We start from the raw sequence: 25913 nt of genomic DNA on the forward strand, positions 1-25913 counted from the left end.
ACACATAACGAGGTAATGGGGCATTTGCCATCCTTGGTCGAGAAGACTGAAAATCGGGACAAAATCAGCCCGCTAATCTTTATGTGTATGTCCAGCTTAAATGTTGCTCAAATTAGAGGCAAGACTAGTATAATTCTGAGGGGGTTTCTTATGGGTAAGGCAGCATGTCTCACTTTTGCATCCCTCCCATTCCTATAGATTTTAAAATGTTATTTTTCTTTTGTCAAATAATATATGTAACATTTTATCTTTGAATTGATGCATTTTGCAGATTAGTTCATTTTATATTTACTTAATAGTGAAATAAATTTTGATCAGAGGGTTTGTATGCCTCTATATACTAATAAAAATTACTGAAGAGCCACTGAAAGGCTGAAACTGAGTATTTAGAGTTTTGTGGCTAAAGCCAATTCCTGCCAAAAGTTTTTTTTTTTTTTTTTAACTTACAATGCAACAAAGATAGTTTGGACTTCTTGTATCTCCAGTGTTGGCAAGCCTTAACATTCATCCACAAAGTTTCATCTACAACCTTAGCACAGATACACAATCCTGACTAAACAACATCTGGTCCTTTTAGTGTGACCTCCAGTGAAAGACCTGAATGGGAAAACTGTCTTTCTATTGTTAGCTTAATGGAAAGACGAAGAGGGGATAAAAAAAGCAGGATGAAGGAGGGAGAAGATGGAGGACAGCTGAGAAAAAGGTGCAGCCTTGGAGGAAGGGAAGAAAAGAAGGGAGAGTCTTTCTGAACAGAGCGGCACTTGCCTTTTGTTGGCTTAATGGAAAGACGGTGGAGAAGAAGCCAGAGAAAAATGAAAGGGGAGGGATGGAAAGGGCTGCTGAACAAGTGACGTCTCCTTTTGTTAGGTAGGGAGAGCATAAGAAAGAGGAAAAAAAGGGGAGGTTGAGGAGGAGGAGCGGATATGAAGACAGTGCGATAAGAGGTGAGTGTCAGCTGTAACAAAGCAAGGTCACAGACAGGAGAATGTCTTCACTTGAAAGGGAACAAGAGAGGATTGGAGATTGAGACACACATACACTCAGACACTTGGTCGTCTCAGATTTCCTCTTACACTAACTTTTTTTTTTCCACACTCAAACCAAAAGAATAGCACAGCAGCTACACTGTATTAATTTTTAAAGTTTTAAATGAAGGGCATATTCAAAATAGAGAAGGAGGAGGCCCAGTCAGGAGATTGGAAAATATCCCATATGTATGGTAGATTATGAGGGATAAACCATCAAATAAGTCAATATAGGCAAATGGATAGGACTTTTCACTGTAGGGGATAGAAGTTAAGTTGGAACGATATGAAAAGAGATGTGGAAACAGAAAGCCAAGAATAAGAAGTGGGCAGGAAAAGAAGAAGAGACTGAGTAAAGATAAGGCACATTCATCAGGTTGTTGATGAGGTTGTGTTCAGAATAGAAAAAAGATAAGGCAAGGGTTATTCAAGAAGATTATGCACAAAAGCAGCAGAAAACACTAAGTAGTGTAGATGATACACACGAAGAAGAGAGGGGGGTCTGTGGTAAAAGCAACGAGAAAACATGATTTATGTAAAAATTCATAGAAAAGCGCAGGTTAGGAGGAGGAAGTGACCAATTTTTACAGTGCAGGAAAGAGACGAAACATCAGAAAGTAAGAAGAGAAGAGGATAAGATGAAAGATTGTGTGGGGAAAAAACAGAATAGATGAAGTACTATTAAAGAAAATGTGGAACTTGGAAGAAGACTAAGAATAGACAAAAAAATATGTGGAGATGTGAGATAAAAGAGCAGACAAGAAGAAAGGATCAGAGAATAAGAAGTGGTGGCAGATGGAAGCACGGGAGTGCTACGTGAAATGAGAAAATTCGGACAAGAAAAAGGGGGTATAAACCAGAAATTAGTGGAGGGAAAAAAACAGAAATTTTAGGGAAAGGGGAAGTAGACGGTTTGAAAATAAGACATCAGATGTATTACAACAATGACACCTTGTGGTGAATGACTAAAATGCACTCTGGGTGTAAAAGGAATACATGAATTAACTGCTGAAACACATCACTGCTTGAAATCTTAATCAAATGGAAAAACAAACATTTGGTTGAGATTATATTTTTTAAAAATGTGCAAGATTACAAAGAAATCAAAATACAAAGGGTCTATGAATTATGGCCACCAACTACAATTCCAAACATTCAAAATTCTAATCTATGTTACAAGATGATCTTTAAGATAGTTTTAATGCTTTATCTTACAGCTGGAATTATCATTAATGTAAAGTGCTGTTTTATGGCACATTGTGACCTGTCAACCACTAAGGTCTTTGCAGATGAGAAACAGGAACCCTATTAGTGTGACTGGCATGGGTTCCACTGGAGTGTAAAGGCTGCTGTTGACAAGAGGAAATAGGTGCAGGGTGGTGAGACCCTGTCAGTGGAACTGACATGTTATGTCCAATCTTCAGGACTTATGTGCATCTGCTGTGGCCCCAACAGCGCTTGAGAAGGCATACCAGTTTGGACTGACCCGGAACAGCCACATGAGCTTCGCCTTTGATGACACCAAAGTCAGAGAGAGGTAAATTTGGAGTAAAGAATAATTTGAGTGCTATTATTTTCTGTTTTTAGATGTTATTGTGCCTGTTAGCAGAGTTCACACAGTGGAACATTGAACCTGCAGCAAATAACAGACTAATCTTTAGATAAATGCCTGAGGCGAACACTAAAATAGGAGAAATATTAGTCTAAAACCAGAAAAAGCTTTTTAAAATAAATATATATATATTTCTGTGTGAAAAGCTGTGCAGATTTTGGAGGTGGCATTGAAATAATTTTTGGCTAGAAGCCCTGCATCGAAGAAAAAAGTATTCTTACAAAATGAATGGTACAATTCAGAAAAGTAACCTGAAAGCTAAATTATGCTAAATTTAGCTTCACTTGTACTATCTGTTGTTGAGTCTTATTAGACAGCTGGTTGCAGTTGTGAAATAAATACTGTGGAATAAAAAGTACAGCGTAGTCACTGGAATGTTGTAGACCAGCAATTCTATATGAGCACTGTTAGTTCTGTCCCTCAAAATTAATTTCACTATTGGATGAATGCAATTCTCAACCTACACACAGAGCACAAATCTATTTATTTTATTAACAAGATCTTAAAAAATTTTTTTCAAACATCTGAATGAAAAAGGAGCAGAAAGAAGAAAATCTTGTATAATTTGCCCCCCTCTCACAAAATAATTAAACCAATGTCACACAATCTGAACATTTAACCACAGGAAAGTGAGTTTTTTTTTCTGTTGAAATTGAATTTTGCACAATTGCTGTGATTTACTGATTAATTAATTTTTAGAGCAGATGTATGCAAGCTCTAAATTAAAAACTTAAAAAGCAGGTTGTCTTGTCCAAGATGGCAGCAGCAGAAACAACTAGAAAAACTATTGACGGCCATATTAAAAACATAGACAGCAAAAATGCACAAAGAATGGACTAAAAGACCACTGAAGCAAAAAAGTACCTAGACAAAGTCTAAACCATGTTAATCAAAGCATCTACACTCTGATTTCCATCTGTCTATTAATATAACTTCTTTTAGAAGCTTGTAGCAAGACCAGCTCCTTCAGTCCAAGGACCTTTTGCATGCCTTTCCAAGCAGCATATTTAAAAGCCCTTTTTTCTGCTCTGATCTTATGAACATCTAACAGTAAGAGGTTTTGTGATTGGAGATTATAGCAGTTACACGAATACATACATGAATAGTATACTTGCAGATATGAGGAAAGGAACCCAGGAAGCTTTTATAAATTAGAACATACCAATATTTGTTTACTTGTGAACAAGTCAGGCCAACAAACACAAGCATTAAAAAAAACAATGACAGGTTAGAGTTTAGTTTATAATGAACCTCAGAGCACCATGGTAAACTAAATCAAGGGCACACAAGCTTTTAAAAGATAGGAGCCACCAGTGTAGTTTCAGTCGCAGAGCCAAGGTATGTGTAGATGCTAAGATATGACTGCATTGGAAATATTCTGGGTATTTTTTTATATATATAAAGAATGAAGAAGAGAGATCCAAGGAGTAACCCCTGTGGTACACCCTTTGAAACTGCTTTGACCCTTAGCTTGTACATACGTAGTTCTATGAGAGAGGTAGTTTTTGTATGAAGTGTTTTTTTTTTAACATTTTAATTCCCCCACAGTATAATACTTGTAGCACCTGTAACTTTGTAGACCCACGTTTTTCCAGTGTTCCACCATGTGGGCTACAGCTGGAAAAAAAATGAATGCAGATTTGAGTTATGGCTTTGACTGGATATGATTTCCATTCATGTATTGTAGAAATAGGTGTATAGAAGTAGTGAGCTGACAGGACCAACCTTCAATATATGTCCCCTTCTGTTCGTCTGAATGAGTAAATCCCGTTGTATCTACAGACAAAGCAACAGTGAGTGTTCATTCTAGGGGACAGGATAAGAAAAAAAGGGATCAGCAGCTTGAAATCTTAGTTGAGTTTTGTTTGGTTTTTTTCCACCTTGCATCTATCAGTGCAGGAAATCCAATTCCCAACTCACCAAGATTGATTTGTTTTTGTCACAGACTGTAATAATCCACTTGAAACTGTAATGAATATAAATTTTTCATTTAAATTTTTGATTTGGGGGAAAAGTTGTAGTAAAAGTGGATTATTATTTTAAGAGAATGGAGGTTTTTAAGCACCTAAAATGCAAAAGTGCATTATTTCCTCTGCGATATAAGTACTGTGAACAGATTCTTTATTTTTCAGTAGTGGACAGTAAAAATCATACTGATATAGAAGCACTGAATGGATGTGCTGCATGTATGCGTTGATGTATTCGTGTTTTTAACACGAAGGGGCTATATGTGCATGTCCATTTCAGGCTGGTGTTAGAGTTTGAGCTGAGGACAACGGAGCAATCTGGTCTTGTTCTCTACATGGCGAGAATAAACCATGCTGACTTCGTTTCCATACAGGTAGTCATATTTTTTTCTGACATGAATGTACATGCTGCCTTTAATCTTTCTTACATCACTTCAACTGCAATGATTTATTTGAACTGAAAGACTAGCTAACTCCGTTTCCATTGTGTCATGACCCACTCAAAATCAGATTCAGCAAAACTTCACAAAGAATCCCCTTGTGTTATCCTATAGATCAAGGAAGGACAGATTTGTCTTGGTTATGATCTTGGCCATGGAAACATCTCTGGCTGTGTCCCCTTTTCCATTAATGATGGCAACTGGCATAAGGTAAGATTTTTTTCATATATTTTTTTATTAATACGTCATCCCATGTCTGATGGTCTGTAATTTCTTAATATTTTTAACCCGTAATTGTAGAAAAGATCAGGTGTTTAATGCAATAAGATTAGTGTGGTATACAGTTTCATGCTTCATCTGTCTGTAGATGCATAGTATTGTATTTTTGCCTATAAGCTGCTGTCCAATTTTTATCATTTCACATGTTTGCAATCCAATTATGTTTTCTCACCATTTGCATCCTGCTTTTCCATTTCCTCTAAGATCCGTGTGACTCGTAACAAGCAGCGAGGGTTACTTATGGTTGATGGGCGATACAGCAAATCAATGATCAGTCCAAAGAAGGTACTTTGCTTTATTCAAATAAGAATTTTCACTATGCCACAAGCTTTTACATGGCTGACAGGTAAAAAAAAAAAACATTAAACAGTAAGAACAAAGGTTTGTTTTTTTAATAGCCATTTATTGAAAATTTAATTGTGCATCATTGGTATGAAAAGTACTATATAAATAAATTTTATTGATTTGATTATTAATTGTTGGTCTTCTTTCCAGGCTGATCTATTAGATGTGGTGGGAATGCTGCACGTTGGTGGATTACCACACAACTATACCACCAAGCGAATAGGACCAGTAAATGCACACACACATCTGACTTAGTTTAACTCTATTTTGATGTTGTATTTACTTTTAGTCTGACTCATTGGTAGTTAATCGTGTTTTTGAATGATAATGTAAATGTTTTGTTTCCAGATTCTCTACAGCATCAATGGATGTATACGTAACCTAAAGATGGTTGGAGGACCTGTAAGCACCAAATCACCTGCAACAGGTATGGACTGTTAAAGTTGTCATGGCGTTATAGCTACATAAACTGCATTTCAAATTTTACCATTTGATTTTTGTTGTCTTGCCCGTTTTGTCCCAGGTCGTTCTGAGTCAGTTATCGAAGACTTTAAACTCAACATGGCTTCACCTACCTCCAGTTATATGGTTGGAAAGTGTTTTGTTGCTACTGAGATAGGCACCTATTTTGATGGCACTGGCTACCTGAAAGCAGGTGAGTTGTGATTGACCTGCACCATATACATACATACCAAGTGTAGCTATGACAGGGGTGTCCAAAGTCTGTCCTCAAGGGCTGTCGTGCAGGTCTTGGATGTTTCCTACTGCAGCACACCTCAATCAGATACATGGACAAACATGCTTGGGCAGAACTTGACAAGCTGTTGAGGAGATCCATTAACTCAGGTGTGTTGGAGCAGGGAGACATCTAAAACCTGTAGAACTGCAGCCCTCAAGGACCAGAGCTGGACACTGCTAAGCTGTAAAGCAACCATTTCTGCATAAATACAATAATTCTCTTTTCTTTTATGCAGTCCCATCATATCGGGTGGGCCTTGATGTGTCGATAGCGTTAGAGTTCCGAACCACCAGAACCAGTGGAGTGCTTTTGGCTGTCAGCAACCAAGCCAACGATGGACTGGGTCTAGAGATTGTCCAGGGCAAGGTACTCCATAACTAATCAAGATTTAACTTATACACATTCTTATTATTTGACAGAGGCTTTAGGCTCCTAGAACACTTCCCGTCTAGTATATGAATGCTACTGAAACTATTCATGCAGCATCACAAAATTCATTTCTATCCAGTGTTGCAATAATTTTTCTTGAAGATGTGAGAGTCTGACTACTGTGTAAAGGTTTCTCCAGCACATTCCAAGTGAGATTCAGGTCTGGAATGTGGTGAATAGTCCATATACTGTAATGGTTTGTGCTCCTTGAATTAGTTTTTCAAAATGTATGTACTGTTGGAAAGAAGTCATCCATCTTCTGCCTCTTATCCGAGGCTGGATCGCAGGGAAAGCCCAGAATTCCCTCTCCCTAACCACTTCTTCCAGCTTGTTTTTCCAACTGAGAACCATTGTCTCAGTCTTGGGAGGTGCTGATCCTCATCCCAGCAGACTGAACTATTCCAGTAGGAGTTGTGAGCTGATGAATGATGACACAGCCTCATCTGCAAAAATCAGAGATCTAATCCTGAGTCTCTCAAATGTTTTGAACAGAATTGTTTATAAAGGGCAACCCAGGCAAAATCCAAGCATCACCACAAACAGATCTGACTTGATGCCAGCAATAAGGACATGCTTTGACCTTTGCCAGAGGGTCCTGTACCCCCATACTTTTGAAGCCTTCTCAAAGTCCACAAAAGCAGATGTAGACTGATTGGCAAATTCCAATGCACTCTCCAAGACCCCACTGAGTGAAGAGCTGTTACACAACTGGAATGAAAACAACTCTGTTCCTACTGAATTTGAGCATCTAATGGTTCCTTCACTTCAGGACCCCCGAATAGGAGTTATCCTCGAGGTCGTTCGATCATTGTCCATGTAAGCAATGGAGTCCACAGCAGGTGCACCCTCTCATGGCACTCCAAAAAGAGTGGTTACTTTGGCACAAAAAAAAAAAATGTTCAATCAGGACCACATCTGCTAGAAGCCAGTTGGAGGTGACCCTCATATCTACCAGGGTTAACCTCAAAGTATTGAGCCTCAGCTGGGAGCAGCAACACTGAGTATGCTCACACCCACTTGACAACTCTCACCAGTAGCAACTCCAGAGTGGAAGAGGGTCCTCGTCCTTTTTCAAGGAGACTAGCGTCAAAGCCTAAACCCAACTATAGCCAGCCCAGGGATCAACTCTGGACTTCTTGGGCCAGTGTGCTGCAGAAGTGGCCCAAGAGACTGGTGATCTCATCTAGCTGATACCTCGTGCATCAGGCTCCTTCCTTGCCTGAGAGGTGACATTCTACTTCCCCAGAGCCATTCTTTATCCATGGATCGGACTGCCAAGATCCCAGTTTCATCTTTTCAGGTGGCTCGCCGGACTGGCTCCCACGTCTTGCTCCAGGAAGGTGCCAGCCTATGAAAGGGAGAAAAAAATGGTCCTTTAATATATTCAGATAGCTGACTTGACCAAATCACGAACTGAAGCATACCCAGATCAGTTTCCTCAGTTATATCCATGTGATAGCTTTTTCTGTCTAGGCAGTACTTTTTCCATGATGCTCATTTAGTATCTGTTGTATTTAAGTTGCTGTGAATTTTAGGGGGGAAATGCTAAAAGTACTAATAGTACGAACATTAAGCTCTCTTATTTTTTCCCCAAAGCTGCTCTTTCATGTTGACAATGGAGTTGGACGAATCACAGCAGAGCATGTACCTGAGGGTGAAGGTTTCTGTGATGGTCAGTGGCACAGCATCACTGCCAACAAGATTCGTCACAGGGTGGAACTTGTGGTTGATGGAAAGCAGAGCCAAGCAGAGTCTCCTAATGCACGCGCCAACACCTGTGACACCAACGATCCCATCTACGTTGGAGGATATCCTGGTATATTTGTCTCTGCAAAATTAAACAACTATAAAGAAACATGTCAATGCACTCATCTACTCAAGATTCAGCTGTTTAAAATGATCAAACCTCAATTATTAAAGCTGCACACAAATAGAAAACACATTACCTTTCCCGGGAGTGGCCTGGTCATATACATTCTCTTTTTCAGAGGGAGTTCGTCAGGCAGCTCTTTCAACAACCGAGTCCTTTGGAGGTTGTATGAGGAACCTGAAGATTACCAAGGCTTCTAAGACCATGGATGTGCAGTTCAACAAGGCTCTGGAGATTAAAGGAGTCCAGCCTCTCTCCTGTCCTGCTGTAGCTGCCTAACTGATACCAATCTTAATCCTATAAAGTGTGGAATTTACTGCTTTATGGAAGATCCATCTTCCTTTTATCAAAACACTTGGTTTGAATTTGTAAAAGCCCAGTACTAATGTCAAATAATATTTCATCCTCTCTCCTTACACAGATATGAGGCTCTGGAAATCTACTAAACCTTATACTGAATTATGATGCAGCTTTCTCTTTTCTGCTTCTGGTCTTGTCTCAATTCCTAAGCATCAGAGCCAAACTGGATTATTTTACACTTTTTGTTGCATGTTTGTGTTTCTCTGCACAAAGTTAAATACAGTTCACACACAGAGATGCTTGGACATTTCAAAGTTTGCTCAATATTTCTGAGACTAAGAATATGGTCCTGACTTTATGCAATGTGTAAGGCACTGAACAATAAATTTATGACTATAAAGTAAAGTCTTTGTGGATTCACCTGAATACCAAGCTGATGTGTTACTGATGTTCCAAAGTGTTAAAAGAAAAAAGCTGAAGCCAGATCAATGCTCACACAAGTGCTGTTTTGCAAGCTATGTTTAAAAAAAAAAAAAGGTTTGGAGAAGGAAAAAGAATAGTCAGACCAAAGAATAGGCTTCAAAAAGTAAAGGAGGAATACCCCAAAATCTACAAAAGTGGAGCTGGACATGGTGTTATATGACCATCTTACCAGCTGCTGGACAGCTACTGTGGAAGACAACCCCAAAGAAGCTGACCAAGTACCGCCTCCCCCGCCTGGTCTTCCACAGATGAAGACTGTAGGATGACTATTAAATATAAAGTTTAGATCAAACACTGGAAACATTGGTTAAGAAAAAATGTGAACGCTAGCTGGCAATTCATTTAAATGTCAGATTTATATAAGCTTGTGTTGACATCCTAACATCTCATGAAATTCATTTGTTTATTTTGGCAAATTGTAGGTTATAAGGGAGCTTGATGATTCATCTATAAACTTTCAGGATAAAATCTCCCAGATTTACGTTTTACGTCTGTGTAGTAAAGTCCTCCCACTTTGTGTGGTTAACACATGCTAGTTCACCAGAAAGGATCAAGGTTCTGAGACTCTAGAACTGTGCTGGTACCACAACTAGAACCGCATCTGTGTTAGAGCACCTTCTGTGGTCTTCTTTTGGTTTTCTTGCCCATAACTAAATGAATTCCAAAAGGTAAGTGGCCAAAATGTTTCTCCTTTAGAACAGGGATCCGTACCTCTTGGGCCAGTGTCATGTGGGTTTAAAATGTTTCCCTGTTGCTGCACACCTGACCTATAAATGGCTCATCAAGAAGATGGTGCGGGGATAGACAAGCTGTTGGAGAACCATTTAATTTAAAACAGATGTACTACAGCAAGGAAACATCTCAAACCTGCAGGACACTGGCCCAAGAGCTCTGGAGTTGGTGATCCTTGCTTTAGAGGATGGATAAGGAGGTTGAACATCCCAAAAAGCTTAGAGCAGAAATGTTGCTGCTTTGCATCAAAGAACTCAGCTGAAGTAGTTTGGGCATCTGATTATGATGCTTCCGGGTCTCTGTGTCATTCCCCTGTCAGAATTCCTCCTGAAAATGAGTGCTCTGACTGCAGTTTGCAGCAGGTAAGACAACCTACTCAAGTACTTCACACAAACCCATAAAAGAAAATAATTTGACCTTGGAACTTTGCCTACTCAGACACGATACATTGAATGCACTGACACATTAGGACACAATCTCACTAACATGATAAAACAGGACATTTTTCTCAGACGATGTCAAACATAAAGGAAAGAATTTTTTTGCTCTACTAAAGTGGCTGAAATGCTGAAGCAACTGCATATTTAAAGGTTGCACATAATGTTTAATTTAACAAAAAAAAAAAAAAAAAATTGACATTCTGAAACAACTTTTAGGATGAATATATATGTATATAAGAAAAGTGGTTTTGCTTTTTTTTACTGACATTGTTCTTCAGCTTTGACAAAGTTGGATACATTACCAGTCAGTCACCAGTTGAACATCCCCAGCAACTCATTTTAAATGAGCAGATGTCTCCAAACTTTTACTAGCGCTGTAGAAGAAGATCATTGTAATTACATTTAGAACTTTAGCACTTACATAAACATTTTGTAGTTTTACACAGTTTAATATTTACTCTTCTATACTCGCTTGGTAACCAAACAGAACAATGTGATATTTGCACTGACACATCATGTGCACTAGAGGGCGATATTTACTTGCTAGATGAAAATACCTACAATTCTAGCTCTAGCTGGAGACCGATGAATTAGATGCTGAAAGAATTAAACTGATATGATAAAAATAAGGGTCCAGAGCCCTCTTCATTCTGCATTCCTCTTTTATTACCATGGTCCTCTTTACATAGGGTGAAAAAAAAAAGAAAAAAAAAGGTAAGCAGGCAGTCAACAAAACCTGACAGACTTCCTAAAGTGGAATGTTTAGCAGATACTGATCTGCAGATAAATCCTCACTTGTACATAATCAACACATATTTATGATGAGATGTACCATCTGAACATTTGGAATATTTTAAAAAAGACAACTTGACTTATTTGTGTATGAGACGATGTCTAGTTTCAGTAGTGGGTTTTACATCTATATAAATAGTGGCGTGCTATAATTTTGAGTTGAAGATAAAATGATCTCCAAGAATTTAAAACACAAGGTTGAGGAGGATTTTGGGGGGGGAACAAAAGCCCACCCTCAAAGATTTGAGTTCTTATATCATGCAATAACTTAGAAAGCCCTCAGATGGCAATAAGCTTATTGGGCAATCCAAATTTAAAAGTTTAGAAGTACTGCCTAAACTTTGTCCCAACAAATCAGCAGCCACGGGCTCCTGGATGGGGAAGCCTTGCTGCTCAAATTGTGATAATGTAGAAATATCAGCCAACAGTAACAACTGAAATCTAAATATCAGCATAACTTTTAAAGAAATTCTCCTATTGGATTACTAGTTTGACAAATCAGGACCCATTTAAAGCCCAAACAATCACACTAAAAATCTTTAGTAAGATTTAAAAATGTCTGTAGTGTCGATGCACCATTTGTAGCATGGAGAACATTTCATTGGGAGAGAGAAGTTTTTTTTTTTGTAATTAAAATCTCAAAAACACTGGGCTTATGTTTTTAAATATATTTTGGTGCTTTTTCTGTTATTTCAGTCCATCTTAAAACTATAAAAAGATTACGATTGTCATCCTGTTTATGATGGTAAAGAAAAAAGTAATGTTTTACTTGATGTTGTTTGGAAATAATTTCATTTTTTACTCACTATTTTTCCTGTACTTCAGGTTCATTCATTTAATGTTGCAACATACATTATGTTACAAAAATCTACTTAAAAGGAAGGTACACAGGGTGGACATAATTATTCAAAAACCCATTTCTAGTGTTGTTGACCTGGATTAAAATGTCTTGAGTTTAATTTTGAGCAGCACTTATTTCAGTTTGTGCTTTTCTGCACTCATCTCCGCTATTTTCTCTACTGGTACATTTACAGTAACAACTACAGTACTGTACCAGCTACTACCAGCTACTTCTTTAAATAATTGTGCTACAGAACAAAAAGTATAGTACTGGACATATAGAGTCACATTGTGTCATATAGTAAGTTGATGTAAAAGCATTTTTTTTAGCAGATTGGTGACTACTCCATCTGTCAGCTCAAGTGTTTACTAAAACTCTTATACGCCTTTTCCTTTTTTTCAACCTAGTGAATAATGCAAGATAAAACAGCTACGTACAGCATAACTCTAAGTCTCATTTTGACATCAGTCAAGGCATTCAAGCATTCCATGTTTATATCACTGAAAGTAAAGCAATAGCCTCCTCAGCTACCATATTAATGCGTGTAGATAGATACATAAAACGGCCTGGCTTTTGTTTGGTACAGGCTTTAAAACAGAAACCTCCAAAAAACAGAAGCAATGTCCATCATCTACACTGCGACAGCACTGTCCTGGTGTCAGGTCTGGTGACTTATTGCATGCCTTCTGTCCTTTTCAACTTATCTGAGGCGAGATCCAGATGTGGTGGTGTTCCAGTCCAGCAGTCTTAGCTTGTTTTGCACCCTCATCCGCCTCCAATAACCACACACCCCAGGGTCATTTTCCAACTGCAACCCATTGGTAAGCATCTCCCCCGGGTATAGATCTTCCTACTCTTGATCCAGACCTTGTCAAGACGACTGCATAAGGCCTGTGAGTCGTTTGCCCGTCAGTGACTTGCCCTGGGAGCAAACAGAGAGGAAGGATGGTAGGTGAGTGTGACAGGTGTCAAAATGCCTCCTACTTGAAAGCTTTCCTGAGGGAGAAAAACAGAGGAGAGGCCCAGTTTGCAAAAATAAAGTTAACTTAAAAAGGAGGGTTTAAGTAGGAGATGCTTAAACAAAAAAACAAAAGCTTCTATAGTGAAAGTACCCACCCCCCGCACCACACACACACACACACACACAATAAAACAAAACAAATAGCTCCAAAGCCAATGGTGAGCAGGGAATTGTTAATCCTCTTAATTATAACTTCACACTGCAAACTCTTTTGTTGTAGTCATTTTGCATCTTTTCTTCACTATTCCTACAAGCAATTCTTTGTTCACAGTCATGCATCTGAACAAACTAATTAGTACATTGGACAACTTGAATCCCTCAGTCAACTAATCAGCAGACCATTTCTTAAAACTAGTATTAAGCAAAAGAATGTCCCCTCAGGGAAAGAGTCAAAGTGCAGCCAATTACTGAGCACAAGCAATGATTAAGTCAAAACCTTCACAAGTACAAATTGATCATGTAGTTTTATTATTCAAACAGTGTGCTAATGGAACAAATGGATTAACAAAGTGGCCTAATGTTTGATAATATGGCAGCTGAAATAAATGATCTTGAACAAAATCATCCTGAAGGTTTAGCAGTGGTGTGTAGTTTTGGCTTGTTTTAACATTGCAGGAGAGGAGGTGGGATACTCACCACACTGCGAGTGAACTTCTCCAGGGAGGTGCGTCGCCCCTGCTCCATTTCAGGCTACAGAGTCAAAGAAAGCAGAACATTTAAAAAAGAAAAAAAGATTGCAAGTATGAGAAAGACAGGGTGTGTTTAAAGCCTTTCCCATGAACTGATTAGTTCACCCAAAAATCACACAAAGCTGACTCATAGGCTAATAATATTGACAAACACTCACCTTCTTCCTTGCCATCAGTAGGTCCTGGTACACATTAGAGCGTAGGAAACGTGAATAGCTATCACTTTTCATTAGCTTGTAAATGTGATCCTAAGTGGGCAGAAAGTTGGAAAAAATATCACATTGTACAAAAAGAGGAAAATGGTAATTGTCTTTTCCACTCAGGGGGAAAAGAGGGTACATAGAAAAGGGTACCATGAAGCTTCAAAAAATTTTTATGTTATCTACAAAGTAAAGCTAAATTGATAAAAGCAAAGAGCCAATGGTATTTCTTTTTTATCCATTGTTTGTTTATTATTCCACAAATTTTCCTTTAACCAACGTTGCTCAAAGACAAAATACTGCATCATTAGCAGGACGAAAAAAAGCCCAAAAAGAAGTTTTATTAGTGTTTAACCAGCATTTTTGTTTCAGTTAACTTGGCATACTCATTACTTCTGCTTATTACATCCTCTTCATTAAATGTAAATAGTCTGGACAGACACATTAATACTTGTCTAAGCAGCTGGTGAGATCATGCCGAGAAGAACTTTTAATGAAATGTAACTTGTGATGCAGTCCGACATGGCGTGATCACCAAATGTGCAACAGTTTACAGTCATGTCTTCACAATTATCACAAGCCCTTCACAACTTCAGGTTCCTCATGTTAGCTATCCCACTTTTTCCAATGTCATGAGTAACAGCTGCAGCTGTCATTTTAGGGCTACAACTCTTGGTGTTTGGAAATGATGGTGTTATGAAATATGACCACATTTTATCACATTTTTCCCCATCATTCTTTGGCTGGAAAATGTTTTCCCATCCTCAACCCATGGTTTATGCACCTGGTAATAGCCTGTGCAAACATCCTTAGGTTATGAGGGAGGGGGTTCATGTTCTGAGGAGATTTCAGATGCAGCCTTTTAGAATGATAAGCTGCTCCATAGCTGGGCCATTCACGTCCCAGCCTATCATCTGGAAAATTTATGGCTAAAAATCAATCTGCCTGATCAACTATCTAGTTTACTCCAGTGAAGCATGTACTGCAAGAAAGGCAAATGGGGCAGACAACTGTCTGATATACAGCTAATAGTTATCTTTGATGTGTTTTACTTTGATAGGGATTCAAAGTCAAATATATCTATACTAAATGGTTTACAAAATAAGGTTTTGTGGTGAAGAATAAAAGGGAACCTCTGGGCTCAACATTTTAGCAAATGTTCTTTTTTGCTGCAAATAGAATAAAAATATCAAAAATATGATTGTTAAATATGAAGCTACATACAGTAGCCTCTTGGCTTAGCATAAAATGGAGCCAGAAAAATAGTCCTGCACATGTGCGGGCATACACACACACAATATAAAACTCAAATTGCCATTTCACTCTGTCATGCAACAAACCCAATGTTTTCCTTGAACTAATGCTGAGCAGCAGGTGTATCATCATGTCTCTCATCACAAAGGTTTTCCCCAGATGTTTATTAACTATATTTCAAGAAAACCTCAAAGGGTCAGCTCTGACTTTAGTCATTTTCCCTCAATCTAGTTAAATATAAAACAACAAAAAGTCCCATTATTATGTTTCACTAATGGCGCATACACAGATAATATTGATTAGTTTTCATGTCTGGCATAATATGCCTGATATCAATGTTGTCCATTCTTTCGGTGTCTCATTTCTTCCTACCTGTGCGTCTTCATAGCTGTATCTTCCGGGGTCTTTCAGGTTTTGGCTGGTGCGTTCATAGCTGTGAGAATCCAAATTGATGGTGCTGGGAGCTCCCTCAGCCAGGAACTCTGCCCAGATGTCCTGTGCCCTCTGTGCAACGTCTTGCTGGGGAATCCTCTTCAGGTCCTGAACTGCCAGCCAAAATCTGGAACAAAGTCATTCAGATTTCACTTTTCATACATCATGGCCTGTAAAGTTACAAAACCAAACTCCAGGACTGCATCAACTGGTAATGAAGGCTCCATTACTTTTCTGCATCACAGTGGGTGGTCAGCTCATTAGTTAAATGCAAGGATGCTTATCAATTAAGGCTTGCAAACCAGATGCTTATAGGTAGAAATGTGCAGAGTAAAAATATCTTACAGACTGGAAAAGGAGATGTAGAGTTAGTAGCTAGGAGACTTAAGTAAAACTGCAGCTTGTTTACTTTGTTATACCTTGCACTCTGCTGTATCAGTCAAGTCATTTGTTTGAACATTTTTTCCCCTGTCATTCTCACCATTTAATTACCATCAAATAACCGTTTATGCAAGCAGCATGCGACCATCTATTGTTCAGTATTCACTTGCAATTACCACCATATTGCATGGCTCATTGTGTCTGATGGTGCACACTTGTAGATCAGTTCCCAGAAATGTGATTAGAACTTTCATGGGAAGCAAGGCAGGTTTGTTAGTACACCAGTGTGTGTACAAGACAGTTCAAAGTGTTTTACATAAAGCATTAAAAGCATTACAGCAGAGCGCAAAAGAAGCATTAAAAACAAACTTTAAAAGAATAATATGACTTAAAAACAGAAAACAATAAAATGCAATAAAAGTTACAGGTCAGGAATAAACTTGGCAAACAGCAGACCTGTGGTTTTATGGGAGTTTATTCCACATGTGAGAGGCAAAATCTGAACCAGGGATCTTCAACTTTGGTCCTCATGAGCTACTGTCCTGCAGGCTTTGGATTCTACCCTGATGCAACACACCTGACTCAAAACACTGGGTCATTAACAGGCCTGTGCAGAGGTGTGTTGTTGTAGGAGACATCTAAAACCTGCAGGATAGTAGCTCACGAGGACCGAAGTTGGAGACCCCTGATCTGAACATTGTCTCTTCATGTTTAGCTCTGACTCTGGAAAGAAAAAGTAGATTTTACCCTGATGACCTGAGACATCTGGTTGTTCATAAACTGGAATATCCTGAATGTATTTTTGTCCAAACCAGTTCGTAAGGTAAACTAATATCAGGATTTTGAAGTCAATTCTTTGACAAACAGGAAACCAGTGTAAAGATCTGAAGACTGGAGTAGTATGATCCAATTTTATGTTCTTTGTGAGAACTCGAACAGCAGTGTTCTAGATTACCTTAATCTGTCCGATGGACTTTTTAGAGCACAGGTGTCAACCTCGTGTCCTCAAGGGCCACTGTCCTGTAGATTTTTGCTGTTTCCTTGCTCCAAGACCCCTGACTGGAAAATCTGGGCCATTGTGAAGATGTTGACAAGAAGCTGTTGATCCATTTGATCTGAACAAAGTGTGTTAAAGCAGGGAAACAACACCTGCAGGATAGCGACCCTTAATGACTGGAGTTTGACACCCATGTTTTAGAGACCTGCAAGGACATTGTTACAGCAGTTTAGTCTACTAAAGAGAAATGCACAGACAAGTGTAAATCTGTATGGATTTTAATGGGCTTATTTATAGCCAAGCTGACAACATATGCATTGCATATTAACTCTGTAGACTAAGCCAGCTCACTTCCTCTGCCTGTGACACAAATTGTTAGGGATGTACTGGAGAGTTATGGACAGTTAACCAACAGTAAATGAATAGTTTACAGTTTACAAATATTACTTAAAAAATTATTAAATGTGAAGCAAATAAAAATAAGATATTAAGTAACTTCATTTTACTGTGTGTAATGCATTGCTGTGAAGACATGAGCATGAGTACTGTAGTGAGAGTGGACTGTGTTCTCAACAACACAGGCAGCAGAGAGCCGCTGGCTGACTGACTAATACTAGTTTCTATCTATACTGATCTGTGGTCTGGTTTAGCAATATAGAGAGAAACACCTCTGGGGTCTGCTTCTCTCTTACACTCCATTTCTAAAAGCCTCTACAAAAGCTCCCCACTAAAAGAAAACACAATTAAAGGTCCAGAGATCAGGGTGAGGATTCTGCTGGGATAGCCAAAAGGTCAGCAGTGAGATATCTATCTATCTATCTATCTATCTATATATATCTATCTATATATATATATATATATATATATATTTATTTATAGACTCAGAGGTATTAACAACCTCCACATGATTAGTTCATCTCTAGACAACATATTTCTCCTCAGCACACAGGCCGCTTCATAAAACGACTAACATGATGCAGAGCGTAAATCTATGTCTAAATGAAGGATGAATTTAATATTTTCTTTGCAAATCAATAAACTGTGAAAACTAAGAAGAAAGGACTTCCTTGCGCTAATGAGGCACAGTAGTTTCCTCTACTGCTGATTTATGATAAAAGCTGCTGTTGTGTTCGCCTGCATCAGTTGTTTTGAGGCTTATCTCAGAAGGCGGTGCAGTGATTGAGTCAACGATGAGATGAAGTTCAGGGGCAAAGCAGTGATCGTAACTGGTCTAAAACAAAACAAAAACGATTATGTAATTTAACAACTTTATAAGAATCAACCACTGCACAACAAAAGAGCCTGTCCTACCATCTCATGGTCTAAAGCAGTGGCTTTGCACTTCCCTGAGAGCCACAGTCCTGCAGGTTTTAGATGTTTGCTTGCTTTTACATTTGATTCAAATTAAATGGATCCTACAGCTTATTGAGTTCTGCTCAGTGACTCATTCATTTGAATCAGGTTTGTTAAAAGTGGGAAACAAACTTGTAGAACTACAGCCTACCTCTTAGCTAAATGATAGCAGGAGAGTATTTCACAATCAATGCTTTTCCTTTTAGATTTATGATAAAAATAAAAATGTCAGATTTTGCCCCACTGAAATATAGATTAGTAAAAGTATATAGTAATGCAGTAATGCGGCAGCTTCCTGCAGCTTGTTTTTAGAAAAATCAATTTTCAGTTATTTGTACTGTGTATGTTTAATGTTTAATAGCTTCAAACATTACGTAATAGTTTGGGCTCTGGGTGGTTTTTGTAGCTTGTCTATTTTATTTATTTATTTTTTTTAACAAATTAATATAATGGAAGAAAGCAGCTGGTATGCTGATCCTGTAGTTACACTGTTATACTTGTTCTTTTGACATTTTGTATCCCTGCTTTTGGACTTATTTATAGTGATAAAGTGTTTCAAATAAGTAACTTGCAAAAGTAAAGCCAAATCTGATGTCATTTATACTACCACAAAAAAAATAAATAAATAAAATAAAAATAAAAAATTACATCTTGGTATTTTACATGTATCATCTTTCTGTAGTTGGAGCTCTGCTCTTTGTTATCCTACTTCTTGTATAACTGGGAACTGGCAAAGGTTTACATAAGTATGCCGACATCCTACAGTGTAAAAGTAGGTTAAAACTGTAGATTGTAGCAAGAAAGATCAAAAACATTTCAGACATCAAACATTCCTGCACTTAATATTAAAAATGCACAAAAATATTGCTGAACAGTTTGGATTTTTCCATGTGAACCAAGTGTGAAAGAAATGTTCTTTTATGTATTTAAGATAATGATCCCAGCCCAAGTTGTGGGCACCCCCTGGCCTTCAGCTTTTAGATATTTCTCTGAACTGAATTCAAATGGAAAGCTCAACAATTAATCATCAAGCTCTGCAAAAACCTGCTGTTAATGACCCATATATTTTAATGACTCATTTGCATATTCAAGTACATTCAATTTCCTTTTTAATGATTTCTGGTTATAGTTTTCTTACATTTATGTAAGACTTTAAAAAAAAATCCCAAAAGCTAAATCCAACTTTGTTGAACTCAGTTTAGTCATCATGTATAGTTCCTACAGTTACTTTCACCACAAAACTGTTCAATGTAAAATCATCACACTTGTGCATTTATGCTTTGCTCTCCTGAACAAATGCAGCATATAGAAAGAACTGGTTGAGCAATGATCTTACTTTAGATTTGGAGATGATTTATCAAAATTTTCCTTCTCACCTCAGGTTCTCTGAACTAAATTCTGACTCCAGAAACTTGAGGAAGAGCTCCTGTCCTGCTGGGTCCTTCAGGGCCTCCTCCAGCGAGAAACCCCACTTCTTCACCCTCTGCTGACTCGGCTCCTTGCTGGGAAAGATCAGACAGGATGGAGCGGTTTAAAAACTCAACTGAAACTAATACAGGGAGGTTGAGATAAAAAAAGATATTAAAGAGGATTAAAGCATGGGGGACTTAGAAAGGGGGGTGTTGTGGCAGATTATTACAGAGAAATGAATAAGAAATAAAATAATTTGTCATGGCATAATCTAACGGGGCAGTGCTGATATTACATCTGTCTACAAAGCTGTGTATTTAAATAATGTTTATCTCAAATCCAATTATTTAAAACTTTACAGGGATTTGTTGTACTTCTCCTGAAATTAATTAATTTAAATAAGTAATTTAACTAGAGTAGGTACAATATTTATGTGACTGCTCTCATTAATCCCTGCATAATTCTGGCTGGCCAGGAGTTTAGAGCGGGGGTGCCCATGTCCGGTCCTCAGGATCTACTGGCCTGCAACTTTTAGATGTACAAGTAAAATAAAAAATAAATAGAACATTGCACAAACCTGAATTCATTTAAGTAGTTTAACTTATAAAAGGTAAACTAATATATGACTCATTACATGCAATATTTCAACCTTTTTTTTTAGAATTTTGATTATTATGGCTTACAGCTTATGAAAACCCAAAAATCATAATCTCAGAAATTAAGAATATTGTGAAAAGGTTCAATGTTGTAGCCTCTAAGTGCCACACTCAAATCAGCTAATTAATCCAAAACATCTGCAAAGGACAGTTCACAGAGTTCACAATTATGGGGACCTGGCAGGTGTGCAAAAAATCATCACTGACACAATCCACAAAGAAGGAAATCCTCAAAAGGTAATTGCAAAAGAAGTTGGATGCTCTCAAACTGCTGTATCAAAGCATATAAATAAAAAGTTAAGCAGAAGGGAAAAGTGAGGAAGAAAAAGGTGGAACAACCAGCAGCGATGATGGCAACCTGAAGAGGTTCGTCAGGAAAAGGCCAGTCAGAAAGGTGGGGGAGCTTCCCAAGGAGTGGACTGAGGCTGGAGTTAGTGCTTCGAGAGCCACCACACAGACGGATCCTGGACATGGACTTCAAATGTTGTACTCCTCTTGTCAAGATGCTCCTAAACAAAACACGTCAGAAGTGTCTCACCTGGGCTAAAGAAAAAATTAACTGGTCTGTTGAGCAGTGGTCCAAAATGCTCTTTTCTGATGATCAACTTTTGCATCTCATTTGGAAATCAAGGTCCCAGAGTCTGGAAGAAGAATGGAGAAGCAACAATCCAAGACACTTAAACTGTAGCATGAAGTTTCCACAGTCTGTGTTTATTTGAGGAGTTATGTCATCTGCTGATGTTGGTCCGTTGTGCTTTATGAAGTCCAGAGTCAACACAGCCACCTACCAGGAGATTTTAGAGCACTTCATGCTTCCTTCAGTAGAAAAGCTTTTTAGAGATGCCGACTTTATTTTCCAGCAGGACTTGGCACCTGCCCACACTGCCAAAAGAACCAAAACCTGGGTCGATTTTCAAGGGATTATTGTGCTTGATTGGCCAGCAAACTCTCCCGACCTGAACCCTGTAGAAAATCTATAAAGCATTGCCAAAAGAAGGATGACACACACGAGATCGAGCAATGCAGAAGAGTTGAAGGCTGCTGTTGAAGCATCCTGGTCTTCATTACACCCCAGCAATGGCACAGGCTGATAACATCCATGCCACACTGGATTGAGGCAGTAATTCATGCAAAAAAAAAGGGCTCAAACCAAGTAACGAGTTCATATGCATGACTATATTCTTCAGATGATCAATATCTCTGTATTCAAGATTCCTTTATTTTAATTCATTTTATGTAATCTTCTAATTTTCTGAGATTATGATTTTGGGGTTTTCATAAGCTATAAGCCATGATCATTAAAATTATAACAAATGCTTGAAATATCTCACTTTGCATGGAATGAGTCTATATAATATACTAGTTTCCCCCTTTTAATTGAATTACTGAAATAAATTAAGTTTTGTGCAATATTCTAGTTTTTGGAGCTTCACCTTCATCCCATCTCCAGCACACCTGAATCAAATGGCAAAACTCCATCATCCATATGTCATTCATCTTTGCAGAGACCTGGTAACGAGCCATTCATTTGATTCAGGTGTGTTGGAAAAGGGTTGCAGGATGGTAAGATCACGAGGACTGGACTTAGGCACCCCTGGTTTAGAGCATATCACAACTTGTTGAGAACTGTATAGAGCAGAGTTTCTCAATCCAGGTCCTCAAGACCCACTACCCTGCAAGTTTTAGATGTGTTCCTATTCCAACACACCGATTCAGATTAATGAACCTCCTCCTCAAGTTCTTTGCAAGCCTAATGAGCCATTAATTTAATTCAGGTGTGTTAAAGTAGGTTTACCTCTAAAATATGCAGGGCAGTGGGTTCTGAGGACCAGGATTGAGAGACACTGGTATAGATGACATGACCATGGCTGCAACAGAAAAACTGACATTGATATGAATGATTGAAAAGTTGCTGGACTTCCCTGACTTTATTTAAAAACTGCAAATCAACAGCACTGTTATATTTCCATTAGCACAGTAATAAAAAAAATGATAATACTTTGAGAAAGTTTAACAGGTTAAGGCTTTAGATATTTCCCTGCTTCAGCATATTCAATTTACATTAAATGGTTCTCAAAAGATCATGTCCTGCACCAGCCTGTAAACGACTCATCTGAATCAAATGTGTTCAAGCAGGAAACATCTAAAACCTACAAGACAGTGGCCCTCGAGGGCCAGAATTTAACATCCATGTCATGAAGGATTACCATACGTAATTAATGCCTTCCATCGTCCTCTCCTGCATCCTAATATGCATTTGTGACCATGTAAACAAATGTGGAAAGTGGGCATCATCATGTGGGAACATATGGAAGTGTAGGACATCATTGGTGACAAACATACTTGGCCTGTATTGTTTAGGTGTAGAGAGAAACACTCAGATTGTACAATGAATCCATTCTTATTAAGTTGCAATATCTTATTTTCTGTCATGAGACTGGGTTGCATGTTGGGTAGGATTCCAGACGGATACTACAAGAAAGATTATCACTGTTGTCAGACACTGTTTTCACTTAACAGCAGTCCTCTCACATGTTATTCACGTGTTAAACAACTGGTTTATAATACATGTCAAATTAAACCTAGGGTAAAACCGGGTTTCGGTTCATACAGATGAGCCCTTTCACCCCGAGTGTAAAATTGAAGATGAGACGTGTAGATATGACAGTAGCATTTCTTTAAGTGTGGATGTTCCAGCAAAGCAGCAGCACATTTTAAATACGGATGCCTCTAACTCATCTTTAATCCTGCAGCATGGAAATTCCTTACATTTGCTGTCATAAATAAAAACATGTGAACATCAATCTCTCCATTCCCATGTTGTGATGGTAGATCAAAATTCTCAGCCCACAGAAATATGTCTGTTTATTCCAAACATGCTACAAGAATGATTTTTTAAACTAGAATATGACTCTTAGAGACATTGTTATGCTCTCTGATTTGCTTTAAATGATCACAGGCTGTGAAAGTGGATCGGTTGTTTCTTGTTTCTACCTGGCCTCCAGATCCCAGAAGATGGGGTCGTCGCTAGTCCAGGGATTGGATGGTTCAGGTGTGGTCACAAATGGGTCGTACTCCATGTACTGCTCAGTGTAGATAATCAGGCTGACAAAGACACACATGAACATAAAAAAAACAAAATGTTACCGTCATAGCTGGTCAGAAGTTGAAGTATAACAGAAATGTGTTGACCACTGGAGTTCAGCCTTTATTCAGTTTTGTATATTGTGAACTGGATGCTTTGAACAGCAAACTGAGTAAATTATGAAAAAGGGACACTTGGTTTGTCAGAAATCAAAGCTCAGATGAGACTTTGGTGTCTCTTTGATAGACAAACTACTCAAGAGATGTGGTGAGTCAGACTGGGCTTCATATCAGCACCTCACAGTTCAAAGTATAAGAATTTGTATTCTTGCCTGCATCATTTTAATCTCTGCACATTTTTCTACCTTATAGTGTGCAGCACTTCAAGTTGTTTAAAAAGGACCAGAAATACTGAGCAAAGGACGGAAAACAAAAAGGACATTTGAAGAATCGAGTACATTTATTTAATTTCATTATATCTGATTACACTTTACTTCTGGTTGAAGTGCACAAATATCTATAAAAAAAAAAACAAACAAACAAACTTATAGCTCTAAAACCTCCAAAGATCTCCGGCTAAAACATCGACACTGTTGCGTGCATGTAATAATTAGACTAAAAGAAGTGATTGTTAAATTGTTTTCCATGCATGAGGCGAGTGAACATCATGACCAGGGACAGAGAGAACATGTTCAGAACCTACTATAAAATTATTTTAGATTAGAAAATTTGTGTGCAGAACTTTCTGAAACATGTGGAATTTTAGTAGCTGGAAGTCATTTTTTTCCTCTTCAAATTAAAGAGCTTTTGAAAAAGGTTGATAACAATCAAACTTTTGTCATGTTGATGAGCTTTTTAATTATCTACAAAACTTTGTAACTGCTTACATTTCAGCTGCAGGATTTTAAAAGGCAGCTTCAGCTGGTACAAATACAATCAGGCTTTAAACTCATACCAGTACAGAAGCTATTTCATAGGCAGAAGATTTCACCAGTTTGGAGCTGCACACTGTTGAGACCGATCAAAATTAAACAATGTAAATGCAACTCAAACACAGACAAACCGCTTGTGTCAGGAGCTGTTCAGTCTTAATGTAAATCAGCTGGAATGCTAATAGAATTTTTCAGGTGTGTTTACTACAACAAAAATAGATAACTTACACACTTCTGACTGATGAATGGCATTGACATGTCATTTTATACAGTGTTCAGTTTCAGTCTTGTTCAACTCAGATAAAATTCTGCTCCACAGACAAATCAGGACGTTAGAGAGTTTCAGAAGAAGAGCAACAAACTGCAAACCAGCATTTCTTTGCTTGTGCTGGACAGTTGAGGGTGTTCAGACTGACCTTGTTCAGGCAAAGTTGATCTAAGACCCAGGATGGACACAAAGTGTACAAGGACACACTCTTTTAGAACAATTGCAGTTTATCAGTTTTTGCTTAAATTGTGAAAAAGGTGAAAAACATTTTGCCAAATGCAATAAAACAGTCACATAATAGAACTAAATCTTGTTCTGTCCTTTGGCGTTTTGTTGACAAATGCAGCTATAAAGATCTAAAATTAGTTTAAATACACTGATGCAGCTATGAAATCAGCATCTTAGGCATACCACGTGTACATTTCCATCATGTAGACTCAGCAGAAAGTTCATTTAAATTCGAGTTCATTTTGCATAAAGTTTTAAACTATGTTGTAATCATTGGATGTTCTGTCCCATTTTCAAACTTTAGCTCCACATAGATGCAACAACTGACAGTAAAATGCTGAGCTATGTTTCACCATCTCTTTTCCAAATGATCTAATAAATCCGGAAAGCAAGGAAATTCAGGGGACAACTACAAACTTACATTTTTGGAAAAAAACAAATTTACCCACAGCCATTAGTGTGTTAAAAATAAACCATTCTTTCCAGAGAATTTAATGTAATCACAGGTTTAGATAAAATGTCAAATTTAAAAATACCTCCATGTTTCACTGGTGTATTGGATACAATATAAAAAGGTAAAACTGCAGGTTTATATGATTATATACATGTTGAGATAAGAGTAAATATAAAGCCAACCTCTGTGTAGATAATGAACATAAAAATTAGCCGTACCCTTCAGCATGTGTAGTAATGTAATGTATATGAGCTGTAAAT

The 25913-nt window shown here is 38.0% G+C and overlaps 2 protein-coding genes across 5 annotated transcripts in view; one reads left to right on the forward strand and one right to left on the reverse strand.

Annotated features, from left to right (window-relative positions):
- Positions 1–9416, forward strand: part of lama2 (laminin, alpha 2) — a 177301-nt gene extending 167885 nt beyond the window's left edge. The window contains exons 66-75 of the mRNA XM_041975323.1: positions 2450–2562; positions 4885–4978; positions 5159–5254; positions 5528–5608; positions 5819–5896; positions 6017–6095; positions 6192–6323; positions 6643–6773; positions 8433–8652; positions 8825–9416. Of these exons, the coding sequence (XP_041831257.1) occupies positions 2450–2562; positions 4885–4978; positions 5159–5254; positions 5528–5608; positions 5819–5896; positions 6017–6095; positions 6192–6323; positions 6643–6773; positions 8433–8652; positions 8825–8985 (1185 nt within the window). The 3' untranslated portion in view covers positions 8986–9416. The remainder of the gene's footprint in view (positions 1–2449; positions 2563–4884; positions 4979–5158; positions 5255–5527; positions 5609–5818; positions 5897–6016; positions 6096–6191; positions 6324–6642; positions 6774–8432; positions 8653–8824) is intronic.
- Positions 9417–11671: 2255 nt separating this feature from the next.
- rgs6 (regulator of G protein signaling 6) overlaps positions 11672–25913 on the reverse strand; it is an 82544-nt gene continuing 68302 nt past the window's right edge. For all 4 annotated transcript variants that reach the window (XM_041975363.1, XM_041975362.1, XM_041975364.1 and 1 more), the window contains 6 exons: positions 23682–23792; positions 19998–20123; positions 15831–16017; positions 14163–14252; positions 13952–14005; positions 11672–13216 (listed from right to left, as the gene is read on the reverse strand). In XM_041975363.1, coding sequence (XP_041831297.1) covers positions 13166–13216; positions 13952–14005; positions 14163–14252; positions 15831–16017; positions 19998–20123; positions 23682–23792 — 619 coding nt within the window. In that variant the 3' untranslated portion in view covers positions 11672–13165. The remainder of the gene's footprint in view (positions 13217–13951; positions 14006–14162; positions 14253–15830; positions 16018–19997; positions 20124–23681; positions 23793–25913) is intronic.

This window comes from Melanotaenia boesemani, chromosome 22 (assembly GCF_017639745.1).
Source record: "Melanotaenia boesemani isolate fMelBoe1 chromosome 22, fMelBoe1.pri, whole genome shotgun sequence".
In the NCBI taxonomy this organism is placed as follows: domain Eukaryota; kingdom Metazoa; phylum Chordata; class Actinopteri; order Atheriniformes; family Melanotaeniidae; genus Melanotaenia; species Melanotaenia boesemani.